Consider the following 20,187-nt stretch of genomic DNA (forward strand, 5'->3'; position numbering starts at 1 on the left):
TGGAATGTTACTATTTTTCTTTTTATAATTTATAAATATCTTATTGGGAGGTACTTGAGCCAATACACATATCTTGCTTCTCATCACAATTATACCCACTGATTTTCCCGTTTATATTTGTTAAAAACAGGTAAAATATTTAGCACAATATCTTATATATGAAATACTAATCCCACTCTGCTAACACCTGCAAATACTATGGTGATGATTGCAATGGTACCTCAATTAATGAATTTAATTTGTTTTATGATTTGGGGGAAGATGGCTGCATTTGTGTTTGTGTGGGGAAGATGGCCACGGTCGTTATTTGTCACCAGGTGCAGCGTGTGAATGGAAGAAAATTTTTGCTGAACACTTTTGTTTGCTAGCTAAATTGTTTGCAAACAGAAGCATATGTGAACTGAAGTATTATTGCATTTCATTGTAATAAAATTGAAAGCATCATGACATTGCTGAAAACATAAAGTTATATCACTTCTACTTGAAAAACGATTTACCTGAAATTGTTTAATCATTTCTTTTTTAAAAAGTATTGTGATAATGTATTTGCGTAGCAGAAAGAACATACATATCAAGTCCTTTTTGGCTATTTACTAGGAGTGAAGACTTAATTTAGGAAACTAGTTTTAAGGAATTATTTATTGCTATATTAGAGAGATTCATGTACATAATTTAATGTGAAATATTACTGACTTGGATACTTATGGTCTATGTATTACTCAGTCATTTGATCCTTTTTAATAACCCTTTAAAGAAGGGTCTTCACATAAAGATTTACAAAATCACACAGCTACTAAGTATTAAAGCTAGAATATAATTTTAGATCTCTTTGATTCCAAAATTGTGCCAGATTACTCAAAACTTAGAAAAGAATAATTGAAAATTTAAATGTAAAGTTCCATCATATTTCATTAAAAAATGATTATAAGATATATGTGCCTTGTGATTAGTAAAGGAATAAGACTTCAATAATCTATTCAAAGCATTTGTAGGATGATGCATTTTATGGAGCCCTTATACAGTTTCAAGAAAGTTGGTTGTTATATTTATTTGGAGAGAATATATCACACCAAATTAAAATAAATTTATCATGAGTATCTGAAGTTTATTCAATCATTTTTATCTATTGGAGATAAAACCTTATTAAAATAAGCTAATATTGCTATAAAACCTATATAAATAAAGCAAATTTTTAAAAATTTTATAGCTTTTTCCCTTGTTTTATACATGGTATAAAGAAATGAACTAAAAATACTTCATTTGCTTTTTCTGAAATTGTTTTTACAAAAGCTAATGAAAGTTTCTCCCTATACAGCAATATCATTAATAATATCCCACCTCCTTGATAGCTTCAAGAGATAAACACTGTGCTTTAAAAGTTATTTGAATGATTAAACAGAATATTAAAATATGCTTCAAAGTTATATTAATCGATTAGATCATTCTTAAATATGTACATACTCGCTATATTCTTTAGATCCTTTGCTATTTTGAACTCATGAGATTAGAAATTATTAAAACTTTAGTTACCGTTAATTTTCTTCCCACAAGCCATCCACAACTTATCACGAAGAAAATAGATTTAGTGGAACCAGCAAAGCAAACCTTTCCTACTGTAAGGAAGAGACCGTCTTCAAACAAAGAGCAATTTATATGAATATTTTAAGAAAATAATTGTGATGATCATCAATGTGGCATTCTAGATTCTTCACTCTTAAGAGCTTTCGGTCTTCAAGGGTGCCCAGGCATTGACTGATTAATTTATCTTTGCAACACTGCTGAGATAGAAACAAGTTAAAGAGAAGAATGTTTAAGATTATAATTTTGTGTTATTAAAACAGAATTAACAGCATTCATAATAACTAGTCTAATAATGAATAGCAATAGGCATCATTACAAATGTATAAAAGGAGAGAGCAAAGATGTGGACACATACAGAGATCGAGGTGTCTGTTTTTGAACACGGCTGATAGCCTTTTGCCAACAGAAACTTCACAAGGCATGTTTTCCAAAAGCATCCTGTGTTTTAAAGGCTGTAGTCACATATGGCTGTAACTCCTGTAAATTTATCCCAAGCCACCTGGACTCTCTATACTTCTATCATCTCTTCAAAGCTTGTTTACTAAATTTATCTTCCACCGTGTGACTAAGTCATGCTTCTTTTGCTTGGGTCAAAATTACCGTTCTCCCTCCTTTCCAATAGTCAACTCTCTTGTGGAGTCTAGGAGAGCAGTTAGCAAGTTTACTTGCTTTATGTCTCTCATGATTTTTAAACTTCACTTCAAAGCGCTGAGTGTTAAATTCTTATTTATTTTTTGGTGCTCAAGATTGGATTAAGGGCCTCATGCTTGCTTCACTTTTGATCTTTTATTTTGCATTTGGCTCAAACTCTTAATTCATTTGGGTCTCCACATGACCATTTTCCTGAGCTCTGTTTTCTTTAACATTAAATATTTTAAGGCATGAGATCCAAGATAGTAAACTATCCTTGACGTGATAGAGTAATTATACCATGTTCTTAGTATGGTTTTTTGTTTGTTTACAATTGCTTTTTGTGACAATGTCCAGGGTTCTGTTAACCTGGACATTGAGTTCTTCATTTCCTAGACATTTTGGAGTCATTTAAAAATTATTTTTACTGCACAGTTAAATGGGCATAACTTATTAGCGACACAGCAAGTTTTCCCTCACCTAAACAAAATAGCTTTTTCCTGTGTTCTTTTTCTCATTTGGTGGCACTGGAGCTCACCCTTCGCCCATATGGAAATCTGTGCTTTATTCTAGATTCTCCTCCCCAGCTCAATCACAAAGTATTTCCAGCTTTACTTTATAGATTTTAACTCTTCACTTCCACTCCCCTGCCTCAAAATCTTCATGGCAAATTTTCCATGTTTTCTCTAAAGTCGATTGCAGTGCCTGGTGGTATGGGTAGGGCATTGTCTTTCTCTAGATGCCCCCTTGTCCTGGGTGGTTGTATGGTTTATGCCCACTGATGCTTTCCCTGCCACTGCCAGGACTGAGTGGAACCTGCGCCCTGTCCTACTCAAAGTGGCTGATTTAGTACCTCGTGAATACAAGCTGATGTGCCAATAATTGTTGATTGGCTAAACAAATACAACTATCCTTCAGCTCCTTCTAACATCTGTTTGGCATCCCATCCAGAGATGAAATAAAAATCCAGTTATTCAAGGGAAATTATATTGAATATATAAACATTAATATATTAAAGTTTCCAAGTGCTCTGTAACATTGTAGAGGTTATTTTTCTTTATGCTTTAGTATCTGTTTGTATGTATGTTCAAGGCAGGATTATAATAACTTTCCAAGATCTGCCTTTAAATGTGATTCCTCACTGTGTTTTAATATCTCGCTAACTAAGAGGACTGCCTTTATCATCACTCAAATCTAAGTTCAAATTCTAGTTTTCCACTTGGGTTGTTCTTAATCACTGGTTCTGAATAATTTTCACTTGGAAGTAGCTACAAGCCTTAGGCAGCTGTGTGTGTGTGTGCATGTCTGTGTCTGTGTGTGTAGTAGAAAAATATGGAAACCGTGACTGATCAAGATTGAGATACTACTGATCTGGCCCGAAGGGATGTCACCTATGAATACAACAGCCAAAATTAAGAGGAGCAGGTTCCTCAAACTAAAAGATACTCTTTCTGTCTTGTTAGATCAGGGAGCATAAGCGGAAAGTTTTGAAGTAGCAGAGACTAATTAGTGTTTGGCCTTAGAATTCTTTTTTATTTTTATGTTGGCATTATTTCTAGGGACGTTCGGAGTCTACACTGAGTGACTGAAATGAAGAAGTGATATTCTAGATAGTATGATTCAAGGGGAACTAGAGCCAAGACCTTATGAGCAAGTTATTGCAAAACTAGTGACCTACATTTAGGGGAAAGTGTCAGTAGTGACTGACAAAAATGCATGAATTTCATAGATATTTAGAAGATAGTATCTTCCTGAGTTACAAGCACTATTTTGTATCAGGGTGTAGCAGGTCACAGTGATAAGGTAAACCAGTCCTTCAAATAGGGGAGCATTTCCATCCTGATGTTGCTCTTCAGAATGATGTATTGGTAAATTTTCTTTGAGAACCTGTTTGTTTCTCATAAAAAGTCTTTTTGTTACATGTGTATTTATGTGTTTTCATCTAACTCCAAACCTATTTAAATGTTGCAGTGGCTGAGAGAATGGTATCCCTATACTTCATCTTCAATGGTAATAGATAGTTTCATGGTGATATATGTTTAAAACAGTTTCTGGAAGTGGGAATGTTTGATGGTGTAAATTTTACCAGTTTATGGATAAGCATGAAAACAATTCGAATGATAGAAAATTCACTACAGCAAGTGCCTTTGTGAAATTATTTTGACATCGTTTCTGAGATGAATGTATTTTGTCTTTGCAGCTTTCATCTTAGAGCTATTAGTGACCACTCATTTCAAATAGTGTGGTGAAAATTCTTTCTTTGTTCAAACGATGAGAAATCTTTTATGAAGATCTGGCTTTCATTAAAAAGGAACAAGACCTGATTAAAAACCACTGTAAATTTTGAATGATTAATTTCACGCCAAAGAAGTCATTAGAAATTTCTTATAGGTACAAAAAAGCAATCATTTGCAAAATTGCAAAAAGCTAATTTCCAATGAATATACTTCTGTATTTTCTGTTACATTTGTATACTGGGAAGATATAATATAGAAATTGCAGAATTTTAACTTAATAGGCCTTTACTATAGGTATCTTTTAAGTGGAACTGGGCTTGAAACCAGTTAATTACTTTTTATTTGGCTTGTTTTATTTCATTTGATCATATTTGTCATAACAATGTTTTTCTTGTTTCTTGTCTGGCATTAATTTATCAATTTCATATTTCAAGCATACGAAATAGCTAGGATTTTTTGTTTCTCTTGTGTTTTAAATTTTTTGTATTTTTGAAAATATGAACATGTATGTGTGCATGTATGTGTTCTTTTTTACATATTACAAGCCAAAACCTGAGACTTCTTTGCAAAAAGGGAACAATTTGTGAACTTTCTATATGTCCAAGTAAAAGTAGCTCTCTAGTAGACTATGTTACTTATCTTATAGCTCTGTGCTTTAAAAAATGGACATACTATGCTTAATCTGAAAAGCTTATTGCATCAAAAATGTCTTCAATTCTAGATATGTAGGTTCAAATATATTCTTCTGTGCTAATATCTTTCATTATGAAATGTATAAGAAAAAAATTGAACAGGCAGTAACGTAAAATAGAACCTATTGATTTTAGTTCAGTAAATCTTGCACATATAACTTGCTCCAGTATTTTGGAGGAACTAGTTAAACTACAAAGTGGGCCAGCATAACTGACTCATCAGGATGATAGGGAAGCTAAAATGCAGTAATATGCTTGCTTTTACGCTGGTCATTGTGTCACATATTGTGATCCCAGCCACTTGGGAGACTGAGAGAGAAAATCACAAGTTTAAAGCCAGCCAGGGCAAGCTAAGAGACATTGTCTCAAGAGTAAAATAAAAATGACTGGGCATATAGCTCAGTGACCACTGGGTTCAATCCTTGATATCGAAACAAGCAAATAAACAACAAACTTTTCAGATAGTCTTCGTAAGTTCGGAACAGATCAACAAACCATAACAGCCTGAACTTGTTCTTTCTATAAACTTCAAACATTTAATTATCAGGAAAAATATTCTTGAGTACCAATCAAGGATTCAGTTTATAAATGTCAACTACAATAACAATGGGGTAAAGTAGAAGCATCTTTTTTTAAGTGTAAGACTCTTCATTTTATATTTATTTTGCACATTATTGATTTTCTTCTCTGGTGTTCTTTGCAGAGAGTGAATTTGTCCTTCGATTTTCCATTTTATGGCCATTTCCTACGTGAAATCACTGTGGCTACTGGGGGTAAGTGTTTTTCTATCCATTCACTTTACATAATCTACAGTTTCACTGCAGTTATTATTTTTAATTTACTCCATATTTCAAGAGAAATATATTGTGAGAATCATTGTGTTCTAGCACAAAATCGTGAGTACAGACAAAGTGTAAGAAAGAGTATAGTTATTGGAAAAACTTTTCAGTACAAAAAAATACAGCTATCATAATTTCAGCTTAGATTCACCTCTGCTTCTTTGCTAAATTTTAATTCACTTTTTCGTAATATATATACACAAATGTCAGAAATTAGAATAGAAGTAAAAAGAAAAGGTGCTTAAGTAAGCTATTGGTGTATGCTTATATTAATGCATATATTTGATAGACATATAAATATATATATATATATACACACATCCATACACAGCCACATGCATATTACCTTAACTTATTTGTTTATTCCCTTTAATGTCCCCTATGTTGACTAAGAGTATTTCATCTGAGAGTATTGAAAGTAAACACTGAAAACCAGTTTGAATTTTTAAGATTTTGCTTTTCTTCACAAACATGGAGGTTAAAGATTAGCAGTATCCTAGCAAGGCAATTGTCGTTCTTCACAGAACACCCCAGAGGTTAGAAATATGTTAATCCTGAAGTGCTACTAACAAGAGATGAGCAAAATGCCACAGAATGTGCCCGTAGGTCTTACATAACAGGATGAGGAAAGTAGAAGAATAAATAAAAGAAAACAATGGAACAATAGAGAAAGAAGCAAGTGAAAAGTATCCATGGGTTTAATTAAAAGGTGTGACAGACCAGGGTCTCTTTCCTTCCCTTCATCTCATTCTTGGTCTACGGGATGGAATGGAAGCCATGTTGATCATTTTGCCCTATGTTAAGGTTTAGAAAATATGTAAGATTCTGCAGAAAAAAATCTGTAGTCAGAAATTTCAACAAAGTTTGCTGATCACTTTGAGATAAGGTGAATGAAGCTACTTGAGCTTTAGGAATGTGTAACTTTATAGAAGATTAGACAAAGTAAAGCAGAACGTGGAAACCACTTAGAAAATACAAAGGATGAAGTATGGATTTCCAGGATGATAAAACTCAAACATCTATGAAAAACATTTAAGATTTTCTGGAGAAATTATTGGTGTCACAGTTTCTGCAGTTTACAGAGAAGGAGGAAGAGTTTGGGAGGAACATCCGAAGTGAATACACAGTAGAGGAAGTGGGTAGAGAATGGGATAGTGAATAACTGAGTTTGAGTAGTCAGGGGTATGTTCACAGAAAATGGCATATTAGAATTTTAAGGTTAGAAAAGTAGTTTCAGACAATTTTACGTGATGCCTTCAGAGTCAGCTTCACTTTGAGTCATTAGTCCTTAAGCAAGTGATAAACTTCAGCAGACTGAATCTAGACATTTGTGTAATGTCTTAAATTGTAGGAACATTGGGCTTAGCACCCTGACTTAGAAGAATATTGCAGGGTTTTATATGAGAGGGTTTGGTGATTCTGTAGCTGTTTGCACCAGTTGCAGAGTCAAGCAGAGGAGCCGATTTTATTGAAAGTTAATGACTTCACTTCTGAAATGACTAAATTTTATATGAAAAAGGACTAATGTAAATAAAATATAGAGGACTATGTCTTCTAAGTTCACTGTGCCACATATTTAACTAAAGTTGTTGAAGAGACTAAATGAAAAGCAGAAAGGTAGAATTGAAAGTTGACTCCAATAAGCCATGAATCACCTCGAAACTGCTCATGTCTCTAAAATGCAATATAAATATGGTGAGCTTATAATATGGATGTTCAGCATGTTTTCTCACGTTTAAGTTATGTGTTCCATTGAATTTGAAAAAGTGAATTCTTGATATGAGTTTAAAATCTGTGCACACAGTGGTAAACATATGGATAGCTTTGCATTTTCAATTTGTCGAATTGTTTTAACTTTAATCCTCATGTCAGTGACTCAACTGATATGAATTAAGCTTCCTCATAATAGAGTGGGTGGTAACAAACTTCAGCAGATGGCTGCATCATCTTTACTGCTTCAAAGTACCATTTTCCTCTAAAACAGCCTCAAAATAAGTGAAAAACCTGGTGTTTTGAATGATCCTTCTTCTTGGAAAAAAATACTAAAGCAAAGACAGTCTTTTGTTTTTGTTTTTTCTCTAATAAAATATGCTAGTATGGAACTTGCACATATTTAAAGAGGCATAACCAAGATAATTTAGACACTCGCCTGAATTATTTTCAAAATGCAACCAGACTCTGGTGTAAAAGTTTGAATAGCTTGCTTTCTCATTATTCATTCATGCAGTCAATATTGACTGCGTTCCTACCAAAGGCTCTATACAAGAAGCTTAAAAATTATAGTAAAAAGATAAGACATGCTTTCTATACAGGAGCTTAGAGTCTAAGAAGAAAAAGGGATATATTTTAAAAAACAGTAAGAGAGGGCCGGGGATTTAGCTCAGTGGCACTGCGCCTGCCTTGCAAGTGCAAGGTCCTGAGTTTGATCCCTGATACCCAAAAACAAACAAAAACAAAAACAAAACAAAACAAAAAAACCAGTAAGAGAATGTTGGTTGTAAGAGCTAAAGGGGTGGGAGGTTGCTCAAAAAGAATATTGTGTGGCCACTCATCAACAAGGTTTGTGAAAGATCTAATACTTGGCATTGACCTAAAAGAAGATAGAATTTTAGCTGGCAAAGAAACTATTTGGGAAAAGGTGAAGAAGGAAGAGAGGTTTCAGACAAGGAGGTGTTGAGCTCAATGACAGCACTGAGCCCATGTGTACATGTTCAGGGTCATGAAATCAATCTGTTTATCGGAAGTGGAAAGTTGGGATAAGAGTCCAGTAAAGGTGGCAAGAGTAAAGCAGGATAACTTGAACATCAGGAATTTGATGATATCCTCCAGGTGCTGGATTTCTTAGAGTAGATGCAGCCTGATCTGATAGTGAAAAGCAAGGTGGGATGAAAGGGTGAAGATAGAGAAAGCAGATAGGGTGTTTTTTAGGGCTTCTTCTTGGATTGTTAGAGCCTGAATTTAATAATGGGTGCAGTGGAAAAAGAGAGAAGGAGTCAGTGCAAGACTGAATTTGAGTGTTTTAAGCATTGTGGTTGAAAAGTTTTCCAGCTGCAAGGATCCATTAAGATTTATTTAAAAACAATCTAAGCTTAGAGGACTTCTGAACAACAGATTTGGTGGATCTCTTTTGTGATTGACTTAGGAACAGAACTATCTGACAAATACTCATCAATCTTATGGATCTTAAATTTGTGATGAACCATGGAAGACTTGGAAGAAAAATAGAAACTTTGGATTAAATGAAGTTAGATTAAATAAAGTTTAATGAAGTTCATTCCAAACAGGTAGAGGCTAGGGGTTTTAAATAGAATTGTATTGATTTCTATTTTATTGACTGTCAGGTCTCTTAGACTGTGCTTCTAGAAATTTCTCTTGAAGCCTTTTCTACACTGGATGTGGGGAAAATAACCAAGGGAAATGTTTTCATAGTGAATACAAGCTGTGCAACTAGATATTTTAAACCACGGACCTCTTTATTTTATTTCACTGCTTTACCAGTTCCCATGCCATCTTGAAACCTATCTTTCTCTATCCTCCACCCCACAGTGACACAAATTTAGTTAAAAATGAAGTTTACTTCAAGATAATGTCTTGTGTTATTGCTAGGACCACAATTTGATATAAAAATGTAGTGTAAAAATACAGACATCACTTTGGCCCATCTTTGTATTTTATATATACTTCATATAAATTTAAGTTTCTACATAAAAATATGAGTAAAATCTAAAATCAGCTTATTTATATACTACAAAAATAAAATCTTTGCCTATTAAGCATTTTAATATTCAAAAGCTTCAATCATCCATACAAATAATGCATAAAATGGATTCAAAATATCATCTAATTTTCTAGTTCACTGATAGCAGATTCTGAAAACATTTACTTATCTTTCCATTTAAAAAATACTTCAAAATACACATATATTGAGTATTACAAAATTAGTCCTCTATGCAGTTCATAAAAGTATTTCCATTAATAGTGTCTCTAAGATGTGTTGTTTGCTTAAGCCTCTGCTTTCTTGCTTTCTGTATGAGTACCTAAATTGGTTCTTTTTTATTATTAGGCTGCTAATGTCATCTTTTAAGTTCTTCAAAATGTACAGCTGACTTTGAGAATTTGAGTTTTAATTCCTGTGGCCATCAGTAATAATATTTTTATCTAAATCCATCAGGGGTACACATGACTTTGAGGGATTCGGGATGGGGAGGTGGGTTACTTGCTGCATTATATGATAGGAAAGAGAAGAGAGCACAGAGGAGGCCACCAGGTCAGCGTGCCATAGCTACCAGCCCAGAGGACATTTTCGGTCTGTGTGCCATGGCTCCCAAGCCAGAGGAGACTTCCAGGCTCCCAGCTTACAGGACCCTTCCGGGTGGGCGTGCTGTGGCTCCAAGCAGAGGAGGTGAACCGCGCAGGAGCCAGGAACACAGCAACCCCACCCCACCCCACCACCCTCCACCCCTGTCAAAATGAGAACCAGACTTGCACATCACCTACAGCAGCCCCAAAGGGAAACAAGATGGAACACTCTGATACTCAACCACCTGGACTCCCTGAACTAGCAAAGAAAGAGGATCTGGAAAAAGTGAAATCAGAAATAATTTCTCACATAACAGCACAGATTTTGCCCATAATGCAAGACATGATTAATAAATCTAGAGAAGATACAGATAAAAAAAAAAATAGAGGAGCTGAGGAACATGATGGAATCCCAACATAGGAAACAAACTGAATCCATGAATCAGATGCAAACAGATTTCTAGGAGATTAAAAAATCCATTGAAAGTCTATGCAGCAGAATGAGGCAATGTGAGGATGGAATTTCAGATATAGAAGGTAAGATTGCAATTAGTGACCAGGAAAAGAAAAAATTCTTTAAAATTGTAAAGGACCATGAGAAATCAATCCAGCAGCTGCTAGATGGTGCAAAGAAAAATGACATAACACTGATTGGAGTCAATGAAGAAACAGGAGAGCGTGCAGATGACATAAAAAAAAATATTCTCAGAAATGATGGCAGAAAACTTCCCAAGCAGGGGAAAAGAATTTGACGTACAGATAAGCAAGGCATTTAGGACTCCAGCTAACCTTGATCAAAAAAAAAAAACTAAACATAGGCATATAATTGTTAAGATTCTAGAAACCCAACAGAGGAGCAAAATTCTACAAGCAGTTAGAGAAGAGAAACAAATCACATATAAAGGAAAGCCCATCAGAATCACAGCAGACTTCTCAATGCAAACCCTCAAGGCAAGAAGAGCTTGGAGTGATGTGTTTCAAGCCCTAAAGGAAAACAACCTCCAACCCAGATTGATGTACCGTGCAAAACTATCTTTCAAACTTGATGGAGAAATAAGATACTTTCATGACAAAGAGCACCTTAGGAATTTCATGAATACCAAGCCAGCACTCCAAAAAATTTTAGACAAAATCCTAGGAAAAGACAATGAGGATCACAACCCCAGGAAGCCCAGCAGAATGAATCCACCAGGCACAACAAGAAATTAAAAGCAAAGGGAGAGGATCAAACAAAAAGAAAAAGTCATGACAATGATAAGTCAATACATATCAGTTGTAACCATAAATGTTAATGTTCTCAACTCACCAATCAAAAGAAATAGACTGGCAGAATGGGTCAAGGAGCAAGATCCAACAATATGCTGCATACAAGAAACACACTTAATTCAAAAAGAAACTCATAGAATGAAAGTTAAAGGGTAGAAAACAATACTCCATATGACAGGAACCCCCCCAAAAAGCAGGAGGAGCTATCCTCTTTGCAGACCAAGTGGATTTCAAACCCACACTGATTAAGAGAGACGAAGGAGGACACTACATCCTTGTAAAGGGAAGAATCCAAGAGGAAGAGATGACAATCATAAATATCTATGCACCAAACACTAGTGCACCCGGCTACATAAAACAAATACTAATGGACATGAAAAACCACATAAGCACTAATACAATAGTAGGGGAGGACCTCAGCACCCCACTGTCACAAATAGATAGATCAACTAGACAAAAAACAACCAATGAAATACTAGAACTCAATCAAACTCTTGAACATATGAACTTAACAGATGTTGACAGAGTGTTTCACCTCACAAAATCAGAATACACATTCTTTTCAGTTGCACACGGGTCATTCTCCAAAATAGTCCACATACTAGCTCACAGAACATATTTAGGTAAGTGCAAAGGAATTGAAGTTATCCCCTGTATATTATCAGACCACAGTGCGATGAAATTGGAGATCAATAGCAAAAGAAACAGCAAAAATTTCATAAATACATGGAAATTGAACAACACACTTCTGAATAACCAATGCATCACAGAGGAAATTAAAGAAGAAATCACACAGTTCCTTCAAATAAATGACAGTGACAATACAGAATATCAGAATCTATGAGACACAATGAAAGCAGTCTTACAAGGGAAATTCATAGCAGTAAATACTCATATTAGGAAAACACAGCAAGCCTAATTAAACCTGAAGCTCCTAGAAAGAGAACAGCAGGACAAACCCAAAGCTCATACAAGGAAGGAAATTATAAATATCAGGGCAGAAATCAATGCAATGGAGACTAAGAAAACAATACAAAAAAAATCAATGAAGCCAAGAGTTAGTTCTTCAAAAGAATAAACAAAATTGACAAACCCTTAGCCAACCTTATCAGAAAAAGGAAAGAAAAGGCCCACATCCATGCAGTTAGGAATGAAAAGGGTGAAATTACAACAGACCCAGCAGAAATCCAGAGAATCATCAGTATCTACTTCAAGAACATATATGCCAATAAGATGGAAAACAGAAGAAATGGACAGATTCATAGACATGCATGAATTACCAAAGATGAATGAAGAAGACCTAAATATTCTAAACAACCCAATATCAATAAAATTGAAAATGTCATTAAAAACTTACCAATCAAGAAAATCCCGGGTCCTGATGGTTTCACCGCTGAATTCTACAAGACATTTAGAGAGGAACTACTGCCACTACTGTTTACACTCTTCAACAAAATTGAAAGGGAAGCAATACTGCTGAAATCATTCCTGGAAGCAAGCATCGCCTTGATCCCCAAAGCAAAATGAGAACTATAGGAAAATCTCACTAATGAACATAGATGCAAAAATCCTTAATAAGTTACTGGCAAACAGAATGCAGAAGATCATCAAGAAGATCATACACCCTGACCAAGTGGGATTCATCCCACGGATTCAGGGATGGTTCAACATACACAAATCAATAAATGTAATACATTATATCAATAGAGCCAAGGAGAAAAACCATATGATCATCTCCATAGATGCAGAAAAAGCATTTGACAAAATCCAACATGCACTTATGATAAAAACCCTCCAAAAATTGGAATAGATGGTCTGTATGTTCATCTGATAAAAGCCATCTATGAAAAGCCAATAGCCAGTATCATACTAAATGGTCAAAAACTGAAATCCTTCACACTAAAATCAGGAATAAGACAAGGATGACAACTATCACCACTTCTGTTCAATATAGTTTTGGAAACATTGGCCACAGCAATTAGACAAGAGAAAGAAATAAAAGGAATAAAAATAGGAAATGAAGAAGTCAAATTGTCATTATTTGCAGATGACATGGTACTCTGCATAGAAGACCTCAGGAACTCCACCAAAACTCTTCTAGACTTAATAACCAAATTCAGTAGAGTAGCTGGATACAAGGTCAACACACAAAAGTCAATAGCTTTCCTCTACACGAACAACAGACTCACTGAGAGAGAAATAGGGCAAACAATTCCTTTCACAATAGCATCCCAAAAACTAAAATACCTAGGAATCAACCTAACAAAAGAAATAAAAGACATCTTCTCTGAAAACTATAGCACTTTGAAAAAAGATATTGAAGATGATATCAGAAAAAGGAAAGACATTCCTTGCTCCTGGGTAGGAAGGATCAACATAGTGAAAATGGCCATGCTTCCAAAACTGCTATATAGATTCAGTGCAATCCCAATTGAAATCCCAGCAGCATACTTCACAGACCTTGAGAAAACAATCCAAAAATTCATTTGGAACAAGAAGAGACCTAGAATAGCAAAAGCAATTCTAGGTAACAGAAACATGGCAGGGGGTATTACAACCCCCAACTTGAAACTATACTACAAAGCTACTGTAATAAAAACAGCATGGTATTGGCCAACAAACAGACCTGAGAACCAGTGGAACAGATTAGAAGATGCAGAAACAACTCCAGACACATTCAGCCACCTCATCTTTGACAAAGGAGCCAAACACCCTTGCTGGAGGAAAGATAGTCTCTTTACTAAATGGTGCTGGAGAAATTGGGTTTGAACTTGCCAAAGACTAAAACTAGAACTATATCTCTCGCCATGCACGTAACTAAAATCGCAATGGATTACAGATCTAAATATAAAAACTGAAACGCTGAACCAGCTGGAACCGAGGTTAGGCAGAACTCTTGAAGATATTAGGGTAGGAAAAGACTCTATAAACAAAACCTTAGTTGCCTGTGAACTGACACAAACAATGAACAAGTGAGATCTCTTTTTACTAAAAAGCTTCTGCATAGCAAGAGAAACCACCAGCAGTGTGAAGAGACAACCCACAATGTGGGAAAAAATTTTAACCAGCGGTCCTTCAGACAAAGGTCTACTATCTCGAATCTATAAAGAATTTAAAAAAAATCAGACCTCCCAAATTTAAAGACCCAATCCGAAAATGGGCATCTGAAATGAACAGACATTTCTCACACAAAGAAGTAGACATTGCAAATAAACATATGAAAAAATGTTCCACATCACTGGTCATTCGAGAGATGCAAATGAAAACAATGCTGAGATTCCACCTCACTCCAGAAGGAATGGCTGCTATCATGAAATCAACCAATAACAAATGGTGTCGGGGCTGTGGGGAAAGAGGAACCCTTCTTCACTGCTGGTGGGAGTGTAGACTGGTGCAACCACTGTGGAAGTCAGTATGGAGATACCTCAAAGAACTAGGACTGGAAGTCCCATTTGACCCCACTATTCCCCTGCTGGGTATCTTCCCCAAAGAATTAAAAGAATCATACCACAGTGATATATGTGCACCCATGTTCATAGCAGCACAATTTGTAATAGCCAAAACTTGGAAACAGCCCAAATGCCCATCAACTGGAGACTGGATCAAGAAAATGTCGTTTTTTTATAAAATGAAGTACTACTCAGCCATCAAAAATGAGAAATTAGAGACATTTATTGCTAAATGGATGCACATTGAGGCGATCCTCTTAAGTGAAATAAGTAGGACACACATGTGTAAATACCGAATAGTTTCTCTGGTGTGAGAAACTGAAAATGTAAATAAGGACTAAAAGGTATAATAGATAATGTCAAATAGGAAGAAAAGGGGCAAAGGGGAGGGGGAAGTGGAAGGGTTAGGGGAAAGGAAAGAAGGGAATGGAATTAATATGAGACAATGAAAAAATGGAAACAAAGTCTTTGTAAATAGGGAGGGATGGTGTGGTTGAAGGGAGGGCAGGGGAAGGGGGGGAAAAAAAGAACCAAGAGAGTATGTAAAGGTGCATATCTCCTATGATGAATGTCATTATATTGTACACCTAAAATGTACCAATAAAAGGATAAAAAAAATAGGAAAGAGAAGAAATGTAGTAATTCAGATAATCCTCACCTCAAAACTTAACTATGTGGACAGATGGTGATTTGTAATTAAAATATGTGTAGAATTGCAAGCAGTTGGATGTGAGATTAGAAATTGAAGGGGAAATTAATTAAAAAGCCAATGTAGAATTTATATTACCTATATTACCTACTTTAACTATAGGATGGATTGAGCCTCTGTTCCTTTCAATGCAAAATTCTAGTTGCAGATTTCATAGGAAAACTGTTCAAAATTTTAGATCTACTTTCTTTCATTTGCCACATGGTAACTAATACAATATAAAATTTTTCATTAAGTAGTAAATTTTTAATGTCAATATATATTGACTTTAAAACAGCCAAAAGTAAAAAGTAAATTTATTCCCTTCTTCCCCTGCTTCCTAGCTTATACATTCCTTTCCCAAGAAAAAAATAACTGCTACTCTTCTTGTACATTTTTTTCATGAGTCATTTGCTTTCCCCTTTAAGTCCCCAGTAAGTGAGATTTTTTTAAAAAAAGATAATGCATATTGCTTTGACTGAGTTTTCAGGAAGTATATTATCAAATTTTCCATCTTCTTTTGTTCTGGCTTTCAAAGAGTAATATTTTAATTATAGGTCCAAATAATATTTCATGGTTTTTAGAGGACTTGATTAATAACAGAAATAAAAGGTTTTTCAGGGGAGGAAGAGAGTTAGTTATTACTCATGATGACTGATTTATAAATACCAACCCATCTTCTTTCAAGGGTATCACCTCATAAAGCAGAACTTGGTGCATCTATTAACTTTCTAAATCTAACGAGAAAGTGAATAGATCTATTTTGTCTTTTAAAATTATTAACAGAGCGCAGGGATTGGGAGCATGTGGAGATCTGAGCATGAAAGGAAAATGCTGAAGAGGTAGATTTTGGACAAAAAGTAAATCCATTCCAATTTGGCTCTCCAATTTAAGGTGACAAACTCAGATCTCAAGGATTTCTAGACAGAAAGATACATTGTGTGCTGTCTCCTCTGCGGTGTCTAGATGATTCTCCGAACTGTACCTCTGAACACCTGAGTTCTCATCTTAACAGTCCTGTCTGATAATTTACCCTTCCCCTGTTCTGTCCAGTGTCAGCAGCCGATTCCGCAGATTCATGACATCTCTATATTTCTTTTCCCGGTGGCTTTATAAGCTGTGTATTTATAAGCCTCTCTTTCTGTGGTATCTGGACACATGTTGTAGTTCTCTAGCCCTGGTTTACTGGGGCTGAGGGTTGGAAGGGCATTTGGAGATTGGGCAGTCAAGATCTAGAGAGAGACCACCCAGGAACTGGGGGCAAGTCAACAGGAACAAGCAAGAAAAATAGCAGAGATGGAGATGTGGGTAGAATGAAGGACAATTGTACGTAAACAAGAGAGAGGAATATTGATATGTCACCTGGAAGTCCTGACTGGGGAAGGAGTTGAGCAGGTGAGGTGAGGCTTTGGGATAAGCAGATTCCCCCAGCTCATCCCCTTCCTTTCCCCAAACAGCCTCAGAAGAGTTACCTGTCACTTAGACATTCACTTAGGAAAATTTGTCTCTGGAAAGCTCTGTTCCCCTCCTTCTCCTAGACCCAGACTTTACTGCAGATGTTGGCAGTGCTAAGTTCTTTGCATCCTTTCCTAATTCAGATAAATGACAGTATTACACAGATGGTTAGATATGTAACCTGACGGAAAATAAAAGGAGCCTAGTGAGGCCGTTTTGTTAGAAAAGTGATAACATAATGGCAGATTGACCAACACTGTCAAATCCTAGAAAAGAAAGTGCAAGGCTGAGGTGTGATCCTGGCCACTACCGTGAGTTTGGAAGACCTCCCAAAGGCAGAAACCAAACTTCACTTTCGAAAAGAAGCAGTCTGAAAACCAGGCTCTTGATTATTCAGAAAAATAGCCTCTTGCTTCACAATGCTTGGGTTCCTAAGCCAAGCTAGGCAGAGCTGTGTAATCTTCAACAAATAATATAACTTCTCTGTCTCAATTTCCCTATCTCTAAACTAGCACAATGAAATTAACTACTGATAAGGATTTTGGTGAAGATTAAATTAACTGCTATGTCATTGATACTTGTTTCATGGAAAATGCTAATAAATATATTATTCATATAATTTTTTACTTGGAATGCTTTTTATTCTATAAAGCTATGCTTTCTTGTTAATTTAGTTTGTCTGTCATTTTCTAAAATGACATCATTTAATAGATTTCTCTCCGCAAAACATAAGCGGGAACTCAAGGAATATATAGAAGTTTAACTTGTGGTCTCTAACTCTTCATTTTATAGACTGGACTCACCTATTCACAACTGGGAGATATAGTAGTATATAGATGTCTTGGGTTGTCTAGTTTGACAGGGTCATTATATCATTCATTTCTAAGTGCAATTCCAAATCACCCCTCAACATTGCCCAGTGATGATATTCTGGGACTTTCTCTAGAAATCTTACAAGGTGTAGCAGTTTTTGTAGCACATGGCAGTGGAATCTTGATATCTTTATCTAATTATTATATCATCAGTTATTACTAGGTAACAGGGACTAGAGTATTACTTATCAGCACCCTTCATATATCATTATGTATCCTATTCTAGCCTTCATATAGCAAGAACTTTAGGAGCCGCTCATCAAAACATAAAATTAGCCATGGGTAAAATGATGGAGATGGGATGAACTCTCCTCTTCAAGTGTCCCGGTAGCCTTTTCTAGACTGGAGACTCATATAGTTGCTAAAAATTCAACTCAAAAATGTGTGGGATACCCAACCTCCAGTGCAAAATAAAATGTTAACTGAATGTTTGTATGAGGCTTTGCCTTTGAATTAGGAGACAGATTGTTTGTTTGTGTGTGTGTGTGTGTGTGTGTGTGTGTTTCCATTTCTTAAAGGCTACCTTTGCCATGCCCTGCTATTACACAGTGGAAACTAGTAGATACATAAAGTAGCTTCAAACTGTGTTCTCACTTCAATCTGTACAGCTCTGTAGCTGAAGCATAAGAGGACTAAATGTTTTGGTGGGTAATTCTAATGAGGTTATGATGAGGCTACATTACTTTGTGATCTGACTGACCTGAGGGCTACTAAGAGATTTTCATTTAAATTGCTAGAATTATTGTTCAAATGAGAGGTTTCTGCTTAAGGCAAAGAAAATGCCATTTTAATTGGCTTATTGTCAATTTCCACAGCTACTTGCAAAGACAAACATCCTTACTTCAATGGAAAATTAAGAGAATTTGGGGTAATTCGATTTTTTAAAACAAATTGTAAAACTGATAAAAAGTAAAAACTCTACAAATTGTTTAAACTGTGGCAAAAATACATAACATAAAACTTAACCATTTATGAACTTACTGTTTCTGAGGCTTTAGTCACTGAGCTGTGAAAACAATTTTTTCTATTTGTTTTCTTTTTCTTCTTTTTCTCCTCCTCCTCCTTCCTCCTCTCCTCCTGGTCCTGTCTTTCCTCTTATTATTCTATTCCTTCTCCTTCTCCTCCTCTTCCTGTTTCCTCCTCTTCCCCTCTTTGTTTTTGTCCTCTTCTTCCTCTTCCTCCTGCTTTTGCTTCATATAGTGGTCTCTATAGGTGATTTATTAGTTTTTTCTATAAAGCCTTGGAAACAACTATTTCCTGAACTTTTGCACCTGTTTATACTTGCAAACCAAATTGACTGTTCCTTTACTGTCCTGTACCTCAACAATTAAAGATTATGTTAGAAAAAATTTGGAACTATTTCTTGTATGCTAGATAAAAATCTAATAAAACCAATGATACAATTTAGAAATCATTGAGTAATCACAACTTCTACAGAGTTGAAAAAATAAAATTCATGGAACATTATACAACTAGAAATTAGTATTATATGATCCAGTGTGAACATGGGAAGAACACTTATGATAATAATCAAGATATGAAATTGGTGAAGTTGTAATTACACTATGATAATTATTTAGAAATACACAGAAAATAGAATAGAAAGAGAAATAAATAGTGATTGATTTGGAATAGCTATATCTTAAGTAGTTATTTCTCTATTCCTTTGTTGTCAAATATTCCACTGAAGAACGTTGTGTGTTTTGTGTTTTGTTTTTATGGTGCAGAGGAGTGAAACAAGGACCTTGTGCATTCTAGGCAGGTGTTTTAGCACTGACCTGTGACCCCAGCCATTAAGTTTAAATTTAAATGTCAATCTTCAACAGTTATTAGAAATAAGTAGGAATCTGTTTTCTTTTTGATAGAGATGACTACTCATTTATTTTCACACTAATTACATTTTATTTCTTCCACTGATACATAATGCCACTTATATACTAAGTTTTATTTCCCATTAGATTTGAAAACTATTTTTAAAGTAATCTGATTTCTTTTATCATAAATATAAAATATAATATAAAAACATATTAGAAGAAAACACTAGATAAGAACAACTTTATAATACTGAAATTCACAATATTTTTCTAAGAGTGATACAAAACCCAGAAGCTATAAAATAAGTTATTGATAAAATTATATACAGACATGTCTTATTTTATTACAGTTATCATTTTGGGGC

The 20,187-nt window shown here is 35.1% G+C and overlaps 1 protein-coding gene across 1 annotated transcript in view; it reads left to right on the top strand.

Moving 5' to 3' along the window:
* The window catches only part of Plxdc2 (plexin domain containing 2), a 429,295-nt gene that overhangs the window by 220,629 nt on the left and 188,479 nt on the right, over positions 1–20,187 (top strand). The window contains exon 4 of the mRNA XM_004859945.3: positions 5,844–5,913. Within this exon, the coding sequence (XP_004860002.2) occupies positions 5,844–5,913 (70 nt within the window). The remainder of the gene's footprint in view (positions 1–5,843; positions 5,914–20,187) is intronic.

The sequence above is a fragment of the Heterocephalus glaber genome, unplaced genomic scaffold (assembly GCF_053883595.1).
Source record: "Heterocephalus glaber isolate CG9 unplaced genomic scaffold, H.glaber_assembly_v1.0 deba00000768, whole genome shotgun sequence".
NCBI lineage: Eukaryota > Metazoa > Chordata > Mammalia > Rodentia > Bathyergidae > Heterocephalus > Heterocephalus glaber.